The sequence below is a fragment of the Elgaria multicarinata genome, chromosome 3 (genome assembly GCF_023053635.1).
Source record: "Elgaria multicarinata webbii isolate HBS135686 ecotype San Diego chromosome 3, rElgMul1.1.pri, whole genome shotgun sequence".
In the NCBI taxonomy this organism is placed as follows: Eukaryota; Metazoa; Chordata; class Lepidosauria; order Squamata; family Anguidae; genus Elgaria; species Elgaria multicarinata.
The window spans coordinates 101,328,177-101,343,446 of record NC_086173.1 but is presented as its reverse complement, the minus strand read 5'-3'; the positions used below and the strand labels follow the sequence as shown (position 1 = coordinate 101,343,446).

General features: G+C 41.8%; 1 protein-coding gene across 2 annotated transcripts in view; it reads left to right on the top strand.

Moving 5' to 3' along the window:
* The window catches only part of CACNA2D2 (calcium voltage-gated channel auxiliary subunit alpha2delta 2), a 639,662-nt gene that overhangs the window by 426,141 nt on the left and 198,251 nt on the right, over nt 1–15,270 (top strand). For both annotated transcript variants that reach the window (XM_063121105.1, XM_063121104.1), the window contains exon 5: nt 4,409–4,453. In XM_063121105.1, the coding sequence (XP_062977175.1) occupies nt 4,409–4,453 (45 nt within the window). The remainder of the gene's footprint in view (nt 1–4,408; nt 4,454–15,270) is intronic.

Genomic DNA, 15,270 nt, shown 5'->3' with positions numbered 1-15,270 from the left:
GCACTGCCCTCCAAACCTTATTAGCATGGTTTTCAGGATAAGCAAGAGGTTGGCATCTGGGTGAGGTTGGTGGGCTTCATGAGATAATTAAGTAGGTGTAGTCTTGGCTGAGTGTCAAGTGAAGCAGATTCTTGGTCAGTGGCAAGGAGCATAGAAGTGGAATCATAAAGCAGTGGGAAGTGGGAAACGTAAGACTAGACCTGAGGTTCCGCATGGTTCAGTTGATTTTTAACTGTGCCAGATGAACACACCCACCAGCCAAATATACCATTAAAATGCACTGGACCATTTAAAGCCTGCTGGTTTACATGATTCCAAAAGGGTTTCCATACCACAAAATCAGGCCTACTGAACTCATGGTTGTTGAACTGTGGGTTGTCACTGAACTGTGGGTTGTTACATTGAGTGAACCTAGCCATTCTAACAATCCAATGTTTGTTAACCATGAACAACCTGCAAAGAGAACCCATGGTTTGTTGTGTTTTGAACTGTGGGCTGTTCATGGTAAACAAACAGTGATTTGTTAGCACAGGTGGGTTCACACAACACAACAACCCATGGGTTAGCAACAACCCACACTCAACCCATGCTCAACCTTGAGTATAGGTTGTTGTGTTTTGTGAACCCAACCATTGACTCCTGTAATGCTTTGCTGTGCCAGACTGGTCATTGTGGCATTCTTGCCTTCTCTTAGTGAGAATTCCCCTTATCTAAGGTCTTTCTCATCCAGGAGGAACACCTTCTCTCTCACACGCACTGGGTTTCACTGCCACCAGGGCCTTTAAGGCTCAGGCCCAACCCTTTTACCCTATAACTTCATACTTTTCCCTTTGTTAATTCCCTCTTATGTAGCCAAGAGCAGATGATATAGGATTTATAACCAAAGAAAGCTTTATTAATTACAGTAATAAGTTGTTGAATAATGAACAAATAACCCTTAATGGCTCCATCAATGTATGTCCTCTCATACACAATGCTCTAGATCACATTCTCAATCACTTCAGAAATGACCACAGACGACCCCTCTCTCCCTCTTTCTCTCCCCCTGCTCAGTCCCCAAATCCTGTCTATATCCCTCTCCTCTCTGACTCACACAGCACAAAGTTTATATAACACACACACTGCACACCTCTTCACTTACTCATCCAATCTCACGTATGCAAATCTACCACTCTTCCTGTCACCCATTTCTCTCTCACCACAGAAATGCTCACCATAAAATACAGAGATATAACAAACATATAACCATAACCACAAGTTCATTATATGTAGATCTACTTGAAACATACCTTAGGTTCCTTGTATAATTGTTTACCAATTTCAGCAGTCATATCTCTTAAGTAATCAATTTAAAGCTTCAGCCTTTTGATGATCTGGCTCAAGTTTAGTTTGCTATGAGGAAGACTAGAGCTTAATGGTTTAGAGATAGACTTATGAACCATGAACTGAGCAGGTGGCCTTAGGCAAGCTTTTCCAGACCTGACTGGTGGGAGGGTGGTTAGGAAAACTATGATGGGGGTAGACAACCACAAAACGTGCACCCGTCACACAACCGGGAACCATGCAGTGTGACATGGGTTACTTACCAATCCCCATGTTGTAGTTAGTCCCCTGGCTTCCTGCCGCCGCTGACAGTTATTCAAGCAGCCGTCGCACTGGGGAAATGTGCATGCCAGCTGCTTCATCAGCCGCTATGTGATGGCAACCATAGAGTCTCTCCACGATACCTATAGTGTCGCAGGATGTGGCAGATGTTCTAAGCGGCCGACTCTATGGTCGCCACATTTTCCCTCAGAGCAGCTGTTTTAATTACCAAAGATCCCAACAGACACCACAGTAAGCCGCCCTTAACCCACTGCAGAGGGGTGGTTACCTGGGGTGGTTTATTACCCATTGTTGTTGCGTTTCCCCCCCCACACACACACACATAACACACTAAGCCACCATTTTTCACTTCCCAATGCTAACCACGGTGGCTTAGCGTTACATGTGAACAGGCCCACTATCTCATAGTCTTTGCACTCCCCACCTGATTATGTAGGAATTCCCTTCTGGCCTGACCTCCCCGCTCCCACATTTTCCAACCACATAGCATGTCTTCATACAGGGCGATGCCCACCTTCCTAGCAGAAGGAGTGATCTTGCTTAGAAATAGGTCTATCTCATCATTTCAGGCCCTTCTGTGATTCTGTTGTGCTGGTAAATGGCAGCCATGGTGGCAGTAAGCGTGCTGCAGAAGGCGAATGTCCTGCCATTCCTGCTGCATTTCCACTACCATTCCTGCATACAAAATAGAGAATCTGAGTGCCCTTTAATTACCCCTTTGGATGGAATATTTAAAAAATCCTATTTTGATAGTATTACTGTTCTCTGAATTGCCTGTCCCTTTATGAATTTTATCAGCTGCTGCATGTCCTAGCATTGGAGAAGAGGAATTGGAATAGACCTTTCTATGTAAATAGTTTCTAAATACTGCAAATTAATGACATGCAGTTCTTCACTGGGATGATGAAATGACTCCCTAATTTTTCATGGCCTGTTTAGTGGCTCCAAGTAGGAGAAGGGGTTATTAGCATCTCAGATCTCCTCCACCATGATTAGCACCCACCCACCAGTCAATGAGAACAAATGGGGATTATTATGAACTTCCAATGTGACCTTCCATACCATAGCACAGATTTGAAAAAGTAACCCCTGTATCCCTGCCAGGATTGCTTGTCATTGAGCTAGTGAAGCCTTCTAGGGAAGTGCAGCATAGCCTGTTTTGTGATCAAACATTGGATGAGTGCAAATGGCTGAACTGCACGTTCCAGCTCCATCCCATGGCTTCAAAGTCTGGCTGCTGCTTCTTGGCAAAACAGGACCAAGGCAAGGGCCGTTGCGGGGTGGCAGAGCACCTGCTGTGCAGGCAAAAGCTCCCCAGTTCATTGCCTGGCATGTCCAGTTAGGTCTGGAAAAGATTCCTGTCTAAAATCCTGGAGAACCAACCGCTGCAACCCCTTGATTAGCCGGCCATCTGGATTGTCCTACAAGTGGTCTGAAAAATTTTGAAGCATTTTTCAGCAGATCAGAAACCTCAGTGAGCAAATTCTGTTCATCAATTGGCAGAACGATAAAGCCGACCCACAGACTTACCAAGTGATTGAACGCAAACTATGCTAAGCTGCCAGTTGGTAAATGAGCGTCTGTATTCACTAGTTGTCAAACAGAGGAAACAGATTCAAAACACAGCCAACAGCATCAATGTTAGAGAAGCTTGAGGAATTCTGGCTTTGTAAATTCCTATACAAAATGTCCAGATCTGCGCCTCTTGGACTAATGGATGGATGGGAACTCTGCTATCCACAGGGTTTTGCAGCTCTCCAAATGTTGACACTGTTCTCAGTAGTTTAAATGCTATCAAACTATGCACTTTAATATGTATTTTGAGAGAAAATATGCATTTAAATACATATTGAAAGACCTATTTAAATATGAACTTTGACGGGGGTTTTTTTTTAAGTTGGGGATTAATATGGAAACAGAATGGTACAGAATTATGGGTAGAAACATGTGGAACTGGCACAGAGTAGAAATAGACAGATTCATCCATCCGTAGTAAAAAATGCCCTAGAAAAAGAGGAGTAAGAATTATTAATATCACCATGGTTCAGACTCAGAGAAGTCTTGTTTTTTAAACTAGTTCTGTCAGTGAAAAATTTATCAGGGCACATCAGATCTTTCTTTGTGGCTTTGGTCACCCTCTCGGTTTACCAGATCTAGGAAAAAGTCATGGTCTATCTGAGCACTGGTCTATCTGAGTTGCCAACTGACTGAGGAAAAAATGGCCCAGCTGGTTTTCCTTCTTCTTTATCACTGGGACAGTTGCCAGATTATTTTTTTCTATAAAAGCTAGATATGATGGCTTTTGGGTAAAAAACAGAATTGTTATTTAAAACAAAGCAAAAAACAGAATTATTTTCACTTTGTGTATATGCTTTCTCTGTATAAACTGCTAAAATGCCAGGACTAGTTTGCTGTTTCTCTGTAGGTGTGGTTGCTCTGTAGCTGTCCCTGCTCTACTAGTTCTGTTGAGCCAAGAGGTACCAGGCTAGGCAACAGCCCACAAGGTGACTGTGGGAGACTATGGTTGAGGGGAGGCTGCCTCTGTGAAGACTCCCATCACAACTGCTTCTCTGCATGGCTCCATCACCTGTCAGTGGAATTCCAAAGCTCTCCAGCTTTCGAATGGACACAAAACTTCTGCTATGAGTTTCGCCTCTACTTTTCTAGAATTCACTGAGAACATCACCTGAATAGCAGACCTTTTAAACTAAAAAGTTGGCAACCTTACTGGTGTGGTCACATTGAAAAACCTCTGTCTGGGACCTTGTTCCATACTTATCCCATCTTTCCCCTTTATTCACAGGAGGAGGATATTGAATACTATGACTCCAAGGCTGACACGGAATACGTAAGTACCGTCCAGTTATCCAGCGCTTGTGTTTTATGCAGTAAATGAGTTCCATGTTAATTCCTACAAGTCAGAATGGCCCTGTCTTCTTTGTCCCCAGTTGTTCAAAGTTCACACCTATTTTATTTGCTCCAAAATGCAGTACCTACACTGAAGGTGGGAAACAACATGTTACAGAGTTAAGATTTTTTTTTACTAATTACAAATATTTCCCAGCACTTTGGATAGAAAAATGGGAGAAAAATGGCTCATCAGTCTCAACAGTGTGGGGTCAAAACAGGAATACATTTCTAAAAGATTTAGCAGCTTAATTTGGTTTGTTTAAAACTTCATTTGGCTTTTTTTGTGCTGCTGCTACTGCTTTTTCTTTTCTTTTTCCTTTTCTTTTTAGCTTTTAAATGCATTCAGTTAAGAAGCACAGAAGCCTTTCCATGAAAACATGTGAAAAATAATAAGGCACATAAGAAATGTAGTTTTTACTGAGAGGACTGAAGTACGCTAGATATAGGCATGGGGTATCACAGTGAAATCGCTTGAGAAATTAAAGTGAGTGCATGGTGGGAAATGTCTTTCTCAGATACTAGAGGAAAAACAGATTCCAGACCACTCCTTCCCTTTGCTATGCCATTTGATTGCTTGTAGGAAATATTGGATTCACAGAGCAGCTGCAACCCTGTATGCCACCCTGCTGCCCCCAACCCCTAGATGTGATGAACTCGAACTCCCACCACCAGTCAGTTTGACCATTGGGCATGCTGGCTGGGGATGATTGGAGTTGTAGTCCAACATGCCAAGTTGGGGAACGCTACTGAACATTGTTACCTAGGAGTAACACCCAGTGGGACCTTCTTCTGGGTAGACATGCATAGGATTGCACTAAAGTGATGAACCTCATTTAAATCAAGTTCATTGGACTTTCAGCCAAATAGGTTAGCATTCTGATAAAAACATGTTCTCCCCTAAAAAGCCCATAATTCGGTATGGATTTAGAGGCTAGTGAAAACATGTTCTCTCACTACCTGCAAGCTGGATGTAGCAGCTTTCTTTCTCCTTGAGTGAGTGCTTGAGAATCTCTACAAGATTACGTTCGGTCTCATGTAACGATGATGACTTTGGCAAATCTTCATAATCAAACATATGACTGTCACATATTCCCTCCCAGCTGCTTTTATCGGCGAGGACTGTTTTCTGTCTGATAGAAATGGTTCTCTGTGCCTTGGGGCATATTTGATGGGATAAGGTCAAAGAGACTTATTGCAACCACAGGTTTGCATGGACTCCTATCTACCATCAATGCCTCTGACAGTTTAGGAGGACTCCCTTTATTTGTGGGATGACTCTAGAAAATAGACAGACAGTGGGTCCACCCCTTGGAAGACAGTGGCTGGCCCCACTCTGTGCTCACTTTGTGACAGCCCATCAGACAAAGCCTGAAGGAGCCAGGTGCACTTTTGCGAGAGAAAGTCACTTTGCTTCCTGGGAAAGTTTCTAAAATTAAAGCTGGCATCTGAAATTCAAATGAAGAGCAAACATCTAATTAGAGACAGAATCTAATTCTCTACCCTCCTCCCGGCACAGCCATCCTGTAATTCTGGCAATCAGCATGTTAAGTATAAACCAGAGAGCTTCAATTCCCCAAGGAAATAGGCCTTTGCTAGTTACTGCATGTAATGTGAATACTTGGAGAGAGCTCTGTTCAAAACAGCTCTCAAGCATCAGCTGCTGGTTTAACTCACCTCAAAACTGGCTGTATTGTTTTGGCCAGAGTGTTTGTGGAGCACTTTGGGGTCTTTCTAGGTGATAAATAAACACTGGAGCAAGGTGGGTCCTGGGGCCGCTGAAATGGCCTAAAAGAGCAAAAAGAACAGAAGTTGAACTACTTCAGCATGGTGAGAGAACGCAAAGCACTTGTTGCCTACTTTTGAGTAAGCTGTTGTCATTGTAGCTTTACAGCGTTATTAGTGAAAAATTGAGGTGGTGGAGAGGAAGTCCTGTGTGGATATTATGATAGCCTTAAAAAAATAAGTTGTGCTGTTGAGATAGACTTGATACTAAGCCCTTGTTGTGGGAGCTGAAATGGATGTCTTCAGAGATTTCTTTCATCTCTGATTCTACGAACAATAGCCAGCTAAAATCCAAAAGAGGACAGCTGGACAGTAAAGAAAAGTTTAAAAAAGAATTTGTGTGCTATGTCTAAGTAACCAAAGTCTGAGGCCGTGGTGCATAGGTTGGTCATAAGGCAATGTCCAAAGAAAACGTATGAGGAAAAACCCAAGTTGTAATGGTCCCTTTGGGTAGTTGTAGACAAGGAACAGTGATTGAGACTGACCCAAAGACATGTTTGGAGTCTGAGTAGTTAGCCTGTTATTCCAGGAGGAGAACAAGGCTAGGATAGGAGTGGGGTAAACTCCGATTTCTAGTAGCCTGGTATTGGAGAATCACAGGTAATGATGCATCATCCAAACAATGTAGAAAACCAGTATCAAAGCTACCGAATGAAATTAAGGAAAGATAGAAAGAAAAAGTTTTACACCATATGATTGTAACAGGGAATGGGATGTTGCTTCTATGACTAAAGTACTCTAAATGCCCAAGAGAGATGATTACCAGGTCACGCTTGCATGTGAAAACACATACACCGGAAAAAGTAAGATCTGTGCGAGGAAGCTGCTGTGCGGGACTGAACATGAAGGTGCTTATATAGAAGCCATGGGAAGATACAAGGTTTTCATCTATCTTTGCCCCCACAATATAAGACTTACAGTTTGACCTGCAAAGCATCTTACTTGTGTTTCCTCCATTTCTAGCATTCATCTTACGCAAGCTCATCTGAAGAAGGCAATCTAATAACCTGTTCTAAGGCAAACACTCTGTTTCCATTAATAACAGCCTCATCATGTTTCCTCTGCTCTCAACCTCTTTCTTCATTATGCATTTTTCTCATTTGTTTTCAGTCTTGGTTGAGTTCCTCAGCCATTGTTTTTGGCCTTGAACCCGAAAGTCATAGCATGCAAAATAAGAGCTTCTCCTTTTATTTCTTCTCTTCTCTCTTTCTCTTTTTTGCACAATCAGATATGTGCATAATCATGAGAAGTTTTGAGTACAAGGTGGTAAATCTTTATCCCAGGCATGCCTGTTCCCGTGCTCTTGAGAATTTATAGTGCTATAAAGGGCAGAAATGTAAGAGTTCCTAAAAAAACACAGCTTACAGTTGATTGGTTTAATAATAGATGGATTTTTAAGGTCAGAAAGGATTATTGACATCATTTAGGCCTACCTCCTCTATAGCATTAGCTGATGCTGTGTCTGTAGTAACTGCCTGTATTGGAGTTTCTACTGGTATTTGTTTTTCTAACTTAACTTTCTGCCATCATCTTCCAGGCCAATGCTAAGCAGCGAGGCTTGCATATTTCCTAGCTGAGCATTTGCTCAGGCAGGAAAAAACAGCAAAGTTATCCTGAGCTTAGCTGGGAGAATTAACTCCCTGCTACCTTTCCATGTATCTGGGAAGTTTGTGTACCCTCTTACTGGTTGGAAAGATTCACATTGATGTAGATGGTGGCTATTAGGGTGACCATATGAAAAGGAGGACAGGGCTCCTATATCTTTAACAGTTGCATAGAAAAGGGAATTTCAGCAGGTGTCATTTGTATATATGGAGAACCTGGTGAAATTCCCTCTTCATCACAACAGTTAAAGCTGCAGAAGCTATACTAGAGTGACCATTTTAAAAGAGGGCAGGGCACTTGCAGCTTCAACTATTGTGATGAAGAGGAAATTTCACCAGGTTCTCCATATATACAAATGACACCTGCAGAAATTCCCCTTTCAATACAAATGTTAAAGACACAGGAGCCCTGTCCTCCTTTTCATATGGTCAACCTAGTGGCTATGGTACATGGACATATCGCCTGTCCACCTAGCATACCTCAAACAATCTCAGATCTTACCCCAAAAATATACACAGCTTGATTGCTGACTATTTAATTCCTTTTTATTATAACTATAGGAGCATGGTGATGCCACTTTCCATTCTGTCCCTAGTACCTGAGCTTCATTGTACAGTACCCAGAACCACTAATCATTTGTCTCATCAGCCACTAAGGCCATAGCTAGACCTAAGGTTTATCCCAGGATCATCCCGGGTTCGTCCCTGCCTGAGCGCTGGATGCCTTGTGTGGCACTTAGATGAACAGGTTTGACCTCAAGACAATCCTGGGATAAACCTTAGGTCTAGCTACAGCCTAAGAAACACCTTTGACTTGCCTACCTTCTCTTTGGTCAAGCATAACATGCCCGTCATCGCTCTCCTTAGCTTCTCAGTGGGAGCTGAGTACCCTCCCCTGAATGCCAGTTGCCAGCACCCCTCTATGAGTATGCACACAGAGACACACACATGCATCGAGCCACAACTATTAAACTGTATTTTGCTAAAAGTGGACCATTTAAGTGGGTATCCAGTTTTGATAGAACATCTTGTTCTAGTTTTAGGTTCTTCGACTTTAACTTATGGACATCATTTCATTTTATACTTTTTCATTCAAACTTTAAGCATGCCCAGTACTTCCCTCTCTCTCGGTATGTGTTAAATCAATGTGACAAAGTCGCCTTCTTTTTTGAATCACTAAAAATGGATTTTTCATTAACTGCTGCTCATTTAAGGCTTGCTTTCCGTAACACTTACCATTCCCTTCTCTTCCCAAATTATCAGCATCCTTTGACACCAGAACTGGATACCTTAGTCCTGTAGCAATTTCACCAATGCCACAGAAGTTCCAATATTTCCTGTCTACAGAAATGCAATGCTTAGTTCCTCCCTATCTCTAACATGCCCCTCCTTCTCTAATTAACAAGAAATCATGCAAATAATGAACTACTTAAAAAAAAACACTTTGTCCAGTTGACTGCTACTTTTTGAATGAGATATTTCTAAGAAATTATCAGCAGTTATATTAGATGGGATTAGAATTATGAAGAACATAACCATCAGTTTTAGTACAAAACAAGCCTCTATCACAGCCTTCCCCAACCTGTTGCCCTCCAGATGGTGCTGGACTGCCACTCCCATAATTCCCAGCCAGCATGGCCTTTGGGAGATGATTTTGTCATGGTGAATTGGCCATGCTGGCTGGGAATTATGGGAGTTGCAGTGCACCAGGTTAGGGAAGGCTGCTCTATCAGATATGGATTAGGGGTTATTCTGTATTTCTAGAATTATGCTTTGATCTTCTTATAAAAGTGCTTCACTTTAAAAAAAAAACTGAGCTAAGTATTTAAAATAGATGTGGTGAATTAGGGTTTTGAAGCTCTAACTTGAATTAAGGAAGTTTGGGCATATTTCTCTACAACTGTGGCAACATACTTCACCACTCCTCAGGAGTAGACTAAGCACAATGATAGTACGCCTGTGATGGGCTCACTACCCTCTCTGGTTGAGGCTGTCCCAGGATTCCATTCCATTGTGCCACTGATGTAGCCTTCACTCTTGTGCATTTTAGCTAGGAGAAGTTTTCATTGCAAGCAGTTGGGCTTCCTCCCAAGTAAATGTGGCTAGTACAGTGCTTCATGTGCTGGATATGGATCAATACAATGCTGGTCCTGTGCTTATATTGTATGGAGACTGTAACATTATATCAGTCTAGGAAGCTATGTTTTTTTGTGTTGAGTTTTGAAGATAAGGTATATAAAACAGGCTTTTGTTGTAATGGAAGAAACCTGTGGGACACTGAACGTAATAAGTTCACTTTAGAATAGAAAGTCATAATTGCATGAGGCAAGCTACTCATCTTTGGCAAAGGAAGCAGCCCACAATGAGACCTAACTCTGGCCTTTCCACAGGGAGCCACCAGCGGCAGGCCTATGGTATCTGTCAAGTTCCACTTTGTTAGTTTTGTGTTCTGTAGAGGACAGAAATGCTAGAGGATGAACTCTCCAAACATTTCATGAATGTTAGAGGATGAACTCTCCAAACATTTAAAAATTAATCAGCCTTCTGAGAATTCATGAACTCTAAACTGTAAGAAAGAGGAAAAGAATAGCAAATCAGTTTCTAAAGCAAGCAATAGATCAAAGCATTCCATTTTCAACTTGTTGGTGATGGTGCCTGAAATTATTACACATTTACATTAGTTATTGCCCATTTTTTTTGGTAAAAATTATTGTCTTCCTCCTATTGAAAACACATGTAGTGTTCTCTATACCTCAGACTCTATTACAGGCTATTATACCTCTCAGCAATATTCCAGCTAATTTTATTCCAACAAATAAAGAAAAGATGATGATGATGATGATGATGATGATGAAATTAAAAAGATACCAAATTGTGTGCAATGAGCTAAATAGGAAAACCACAGATCCTCCATTTTTGTTAAAATCCATTTTAAAATTTAAATTGAGCATGATCTTCCTCAAATGAAGTTAGTTCAGACAGACAATGCCTATTCAGTAAAACTGTGACTTTATTCAAGAAGCTTAGGCCAGATATAAATGCGGAGAGAAATAGAAATGAGATTCCTATTCATTGCACTTGTGGTTCATTCCACTATAATTCTGATTGTGGACTCATTCTTTTTAAAAAATAATAATTTCATCCTTAAAAGATAATGGGGATGCTAGGTTATTTGTGCATGGGAACTCAAGATATGCAAAATTTGTTTTAAAATGTTTTGTAAAAATCCTCCCTACTCACCCTTTCAGTAGGAGAGGGTCTCAATGTTTATTCACAGAAAGTGTCCACTTTAACATTCTCTATTAGATTCTACCATCAGAATGGGAGGAAATTACAGCTATTTTTCCAAGACTTATTAAACCATAATAGAGGCCAAAATTCTCTGGGCCAGATCCTCAGCTGTCTTACCCTGGCCCTATTCCACTAATATTATTAGAACTGCACTGATTACCGTTGCTCTGTTTTCATTTCTCTGTCTGATCAGCGATTTCCTAGGATATTAAAAGAAAAAGAAAAAAGCAGCCAATCCCCTTTCTTAGCTGATCTGTCTTTTGAGGCTGGACTGATGCAGTTATAATACGCTCTATGGTGTAGATGCGGAATGCCTTTTTATCAGTCATTCTTAAGGGTCTGGTCCTTTTAAATCACAGGGCATTCCTGTTCCGCACTTTAGTGAAACATGCGTAAGCTTTGTATTTCATTCACTTTTCTGTCTTTTTTGGCGGCCTCCTGCTTTGGTACAAATGGCAAGCTGCACGGACAGAGCCTGAAAGCTTGACCCTTTGTGCACAAACTGCTGAACTTGAAAGTAATAGCTAGAGGCTTCTCAAATTCCATTGCATTCAGAGATGTTTCCTGGCTGGTTGTGACTAGGGGGAAATATTCTGTGTTAGGGAAGAAGGACCTTGCTAAAGTCAGACTGATCTCTGCAATCAAATACAATCCGTATATATCTGGATTCCGTTCTCCTTTATAACAGGCTTGTCTGTCTTTTGCTATCAGCATCAGGGTCATGACAGAATTTATGTTACGTGTCATTGTGTGGTTCTTTTTTAAGGCGCTTTTGTATTTTATACAACACAGCTGCTGAGGCTGAAATCTGTAGTGGAAGACTGGTATAGGGGGAAAGGGGTTTCCTAATCCTTTCCCCTTGCATGGTTTTTCTGTTGAAAATCTCCCCTGTAGAGAGAAAGATGTGAGTACCTTTTCCCCAGCAGGAATAAAAGCAGATTGTGAGAAAACAGTGTTAGGGGAAAATGTGTTTTAAACCTCCCACTCGCCCATATCATACTTCAAATTGTGGCCTTAGTAGCAATTTTATATCTTAAAAAGAAGAAGAATCATGGAACTATGTGTAACATAATGGGTGGTTCCACCCTAAATGGGTGCTGCAATCTTAAACATGTTTTCCAGGAAGTAAATCTCAGTAAACATGTTTAAGATTGGGCTGTTAGTGGAGGCTCTGCGCATATTTCCTATGCAGGGGGAGGAGATGGAGAGTAACAAGGCAAGGGAAAGGACAAGAGAAATTGCTGGAAAATTGAGCAAATGGATGTTACTATATGGCTTTTCCCCTCGATTTCATTTCTTATAAAGGAATTTAAAATTCCAGGCACAAAGAATGTGATTGATGCATTGGAGGCGCTACAGCAATGGGTGTGTTAAGCAATGCAAATGGATGGGTTTCCATACAATCAGCAGGAGTTTATGAACTGCACTGCTGAGGACTCCAGAGAATGGGAGGCGCTGGAGCTGTCAATGCTGGTGTGCGAAAGGAGTTCATAAATGTGATCAATTTCATGGCAGCCAGACGGTCTCCTTAGAATCATGAGTTGATGCTGTCGGTGTAATTATTATAAATATCAGATATTTATACCAGGCCAGCGGGAAATATATAAAAAAGCACTTTGCCAATAAATCATAATATTTCCGCCACTCGGCTAATGGCATATCAAGCACAGATAGAACAACATGCCAGGCAGGATATAAATACTTCATACATGGGGGAGGCCTGTGAGTTACAGCTAGTCTTCTCTGATACTCCGGGGACATAAACACCTCCAGTTCTGTTAATGAAGATCAAAGCACTATTTTAGGAGGGAAAATGAAGATCAGTGCAGGACCAGCTTCACCATGAAGTGACTTGAAGCAGTCTGCTTCAGTCAGCAAATTCTGGAGAGTGCCCCAGCTCGGCATGTGATTTTTTTAAAAAATGAAGCCCCATCAAGAGTAAGGCTCCTTGCAACTGGCTCCTTGTGTGGATGTGGCTATTTTAACCAAACCAGTATAACCCCTCTTTTTCCTTTTCTTTTTTTACAGCAGGGTTGGGCTGACTTGGTCAAAATTGATTCAGCCGCATAGGAAGCTTCTTCATACAATCAGTTTTCCTGCAAAGAGTGGTGACCACATAGTTTCCCTTAAGCATGGGGGGGTGGGGGCACATTGCAAATGTATGAACTCAGTATATTTTCAAAATAAAATTCAAATGTCCATAGGAACTTTTATATATTGTAAATATATATAGAGAGAGAGAGAGAGCAGAGGAAAGATTGTGTGTCTGCATTTTCATAGACTGAAAGACTGAACATATCTCTGAACATTCACTGAACATATCTCGGGTTTATGAACATTTCCATTGGAATTGTGGAGGGTGGGGGGCTCCCCCTCTGAATTTTCAACCTGCGCCCTCCTAAAAAGTCATGAAAAGCAAATTGTATTTCCTAGTTTGCATAAAAAATAAATGTCAATGAACCCCAAAAGGCATATTCAGTTGCTAGGTAACAGATACCCCTAAAATTTAGCAGTACTTACGTTTCCATGGAGGAATTAAAGTCAAGAAGAAGAGAAGCAGTACAGCTGATCATGTTGAGAAACAGGACCTGATTTTGATTTGAAGTGCACCAGTTTTGTGCTTTGATAACGGCACAAAATCCCCGTTACATTTTTGAGGTGAGACCAGAACCTGGTGATGGTTTTCTATACAAGGCATTTTTGTGTGCTTAGGAGTCTTACAGTTGTTTATGAGTTCTTTAGATGATGTTTTGACCCTTCAGTTTCGCTTCAGTTTTTTATGAGTACTTTTCTCTTAGTAGAGCAGAAAAAGTAATGTATTATTTCTGAAAGCAAAAGAAAAGGCAATTTCCTACTTGTGTGATTATGATATTTTGCTATAGAATGGTGCCACCTAGAGGTTCTGTAGTGGAAAAGCAGGAAAGGAAAAGCTCTTTGTGTAGAGCTCGGGTCTCAATTCTGTGACAAAAATGATAGCAAATATCGCAATTAACAGTCCCTAGCACTGCTGTCAAGGGAAATGTTGACTAGTTTTCGCACAATTACACAGTTGGGAACAAAGGCTGCAGTTCTATACACACTTACATCAGTGGGGGGTGCGGGTGGGGAATCAGTGAAGCAAGTTAAAACACAGTTCAGTCCAGGACTTGTAACCATTCATATCCCCAGTCTCCTACGGAACAGGAAGGTTTTAGGTTTCTGGGGGAAGCAGATTTAGGAGAGGGCACAATGGCTCACCTTTGGCAGGGAGTTCTAGAGCCTGGGCAAAGCTACTGAGAAGTCTTTCTCCCTGGTCCCAACTGCATGCTCCCTGATAGCGGTCCTCATCAACACCATATTTATGGTACCTTTACCCTTCTGTTTGGTACAAAGTGCTCTAACAGTTTGGTATAGACAGGTATGATGGAGCAGATTGATTGGCAGGGAGCTGTCGTTAGATTTGCCTGGGATGAGATGGGCCGCTCTCAGAACTGTTAATAATTGTCAGTTTGGAGAAAGCAAGCTCGAATGTTTACTGGCCTCTCACTGCATTCCAAGGTGAGGGAGATTGAGAGAAAATGCTGCTTGCTCAGTGGTGGGTTTGACAGGAAGCAGCCATCAATTGCCAAGCACTCTCTTTTAGTCTCCATAAATCCGTGAATAATTAGCTTATTATAAGGATAGCCATTCAGAGAAAACAGGCATGTATGCTTTATTCCAGGTGTATCCTCCAGACCAACTGCTTAGAGGGAGCCCTGTGTAATATGCAAGCACAGGGATGCTATGTTGGGCTAAATTTTGCTTTCACGTTACAGTATTCTTGCTCCTTTGTAAAATGGGGTGTGCTGGAAAATGGGGGGTGGGACAGAGGTGGCCTTGGATCCTCTGGATCCAGGAACCTTTCATTAGCCGGGGAGTCCCAGGATTGGTTCCCCTTCTATACCAGCCTGGAGCTGCTGCAACTAATTTCCCCCCTTCCATTACGACCAATAGGGTGGGGAGAAGGCGAGGACTGTAAGTCGCCCCACCCACCCACACACACACATACCCGCCTGCCTTGGCCAGCAGGGTTTGGGAAATAACAGAGGATCCTCTTCTC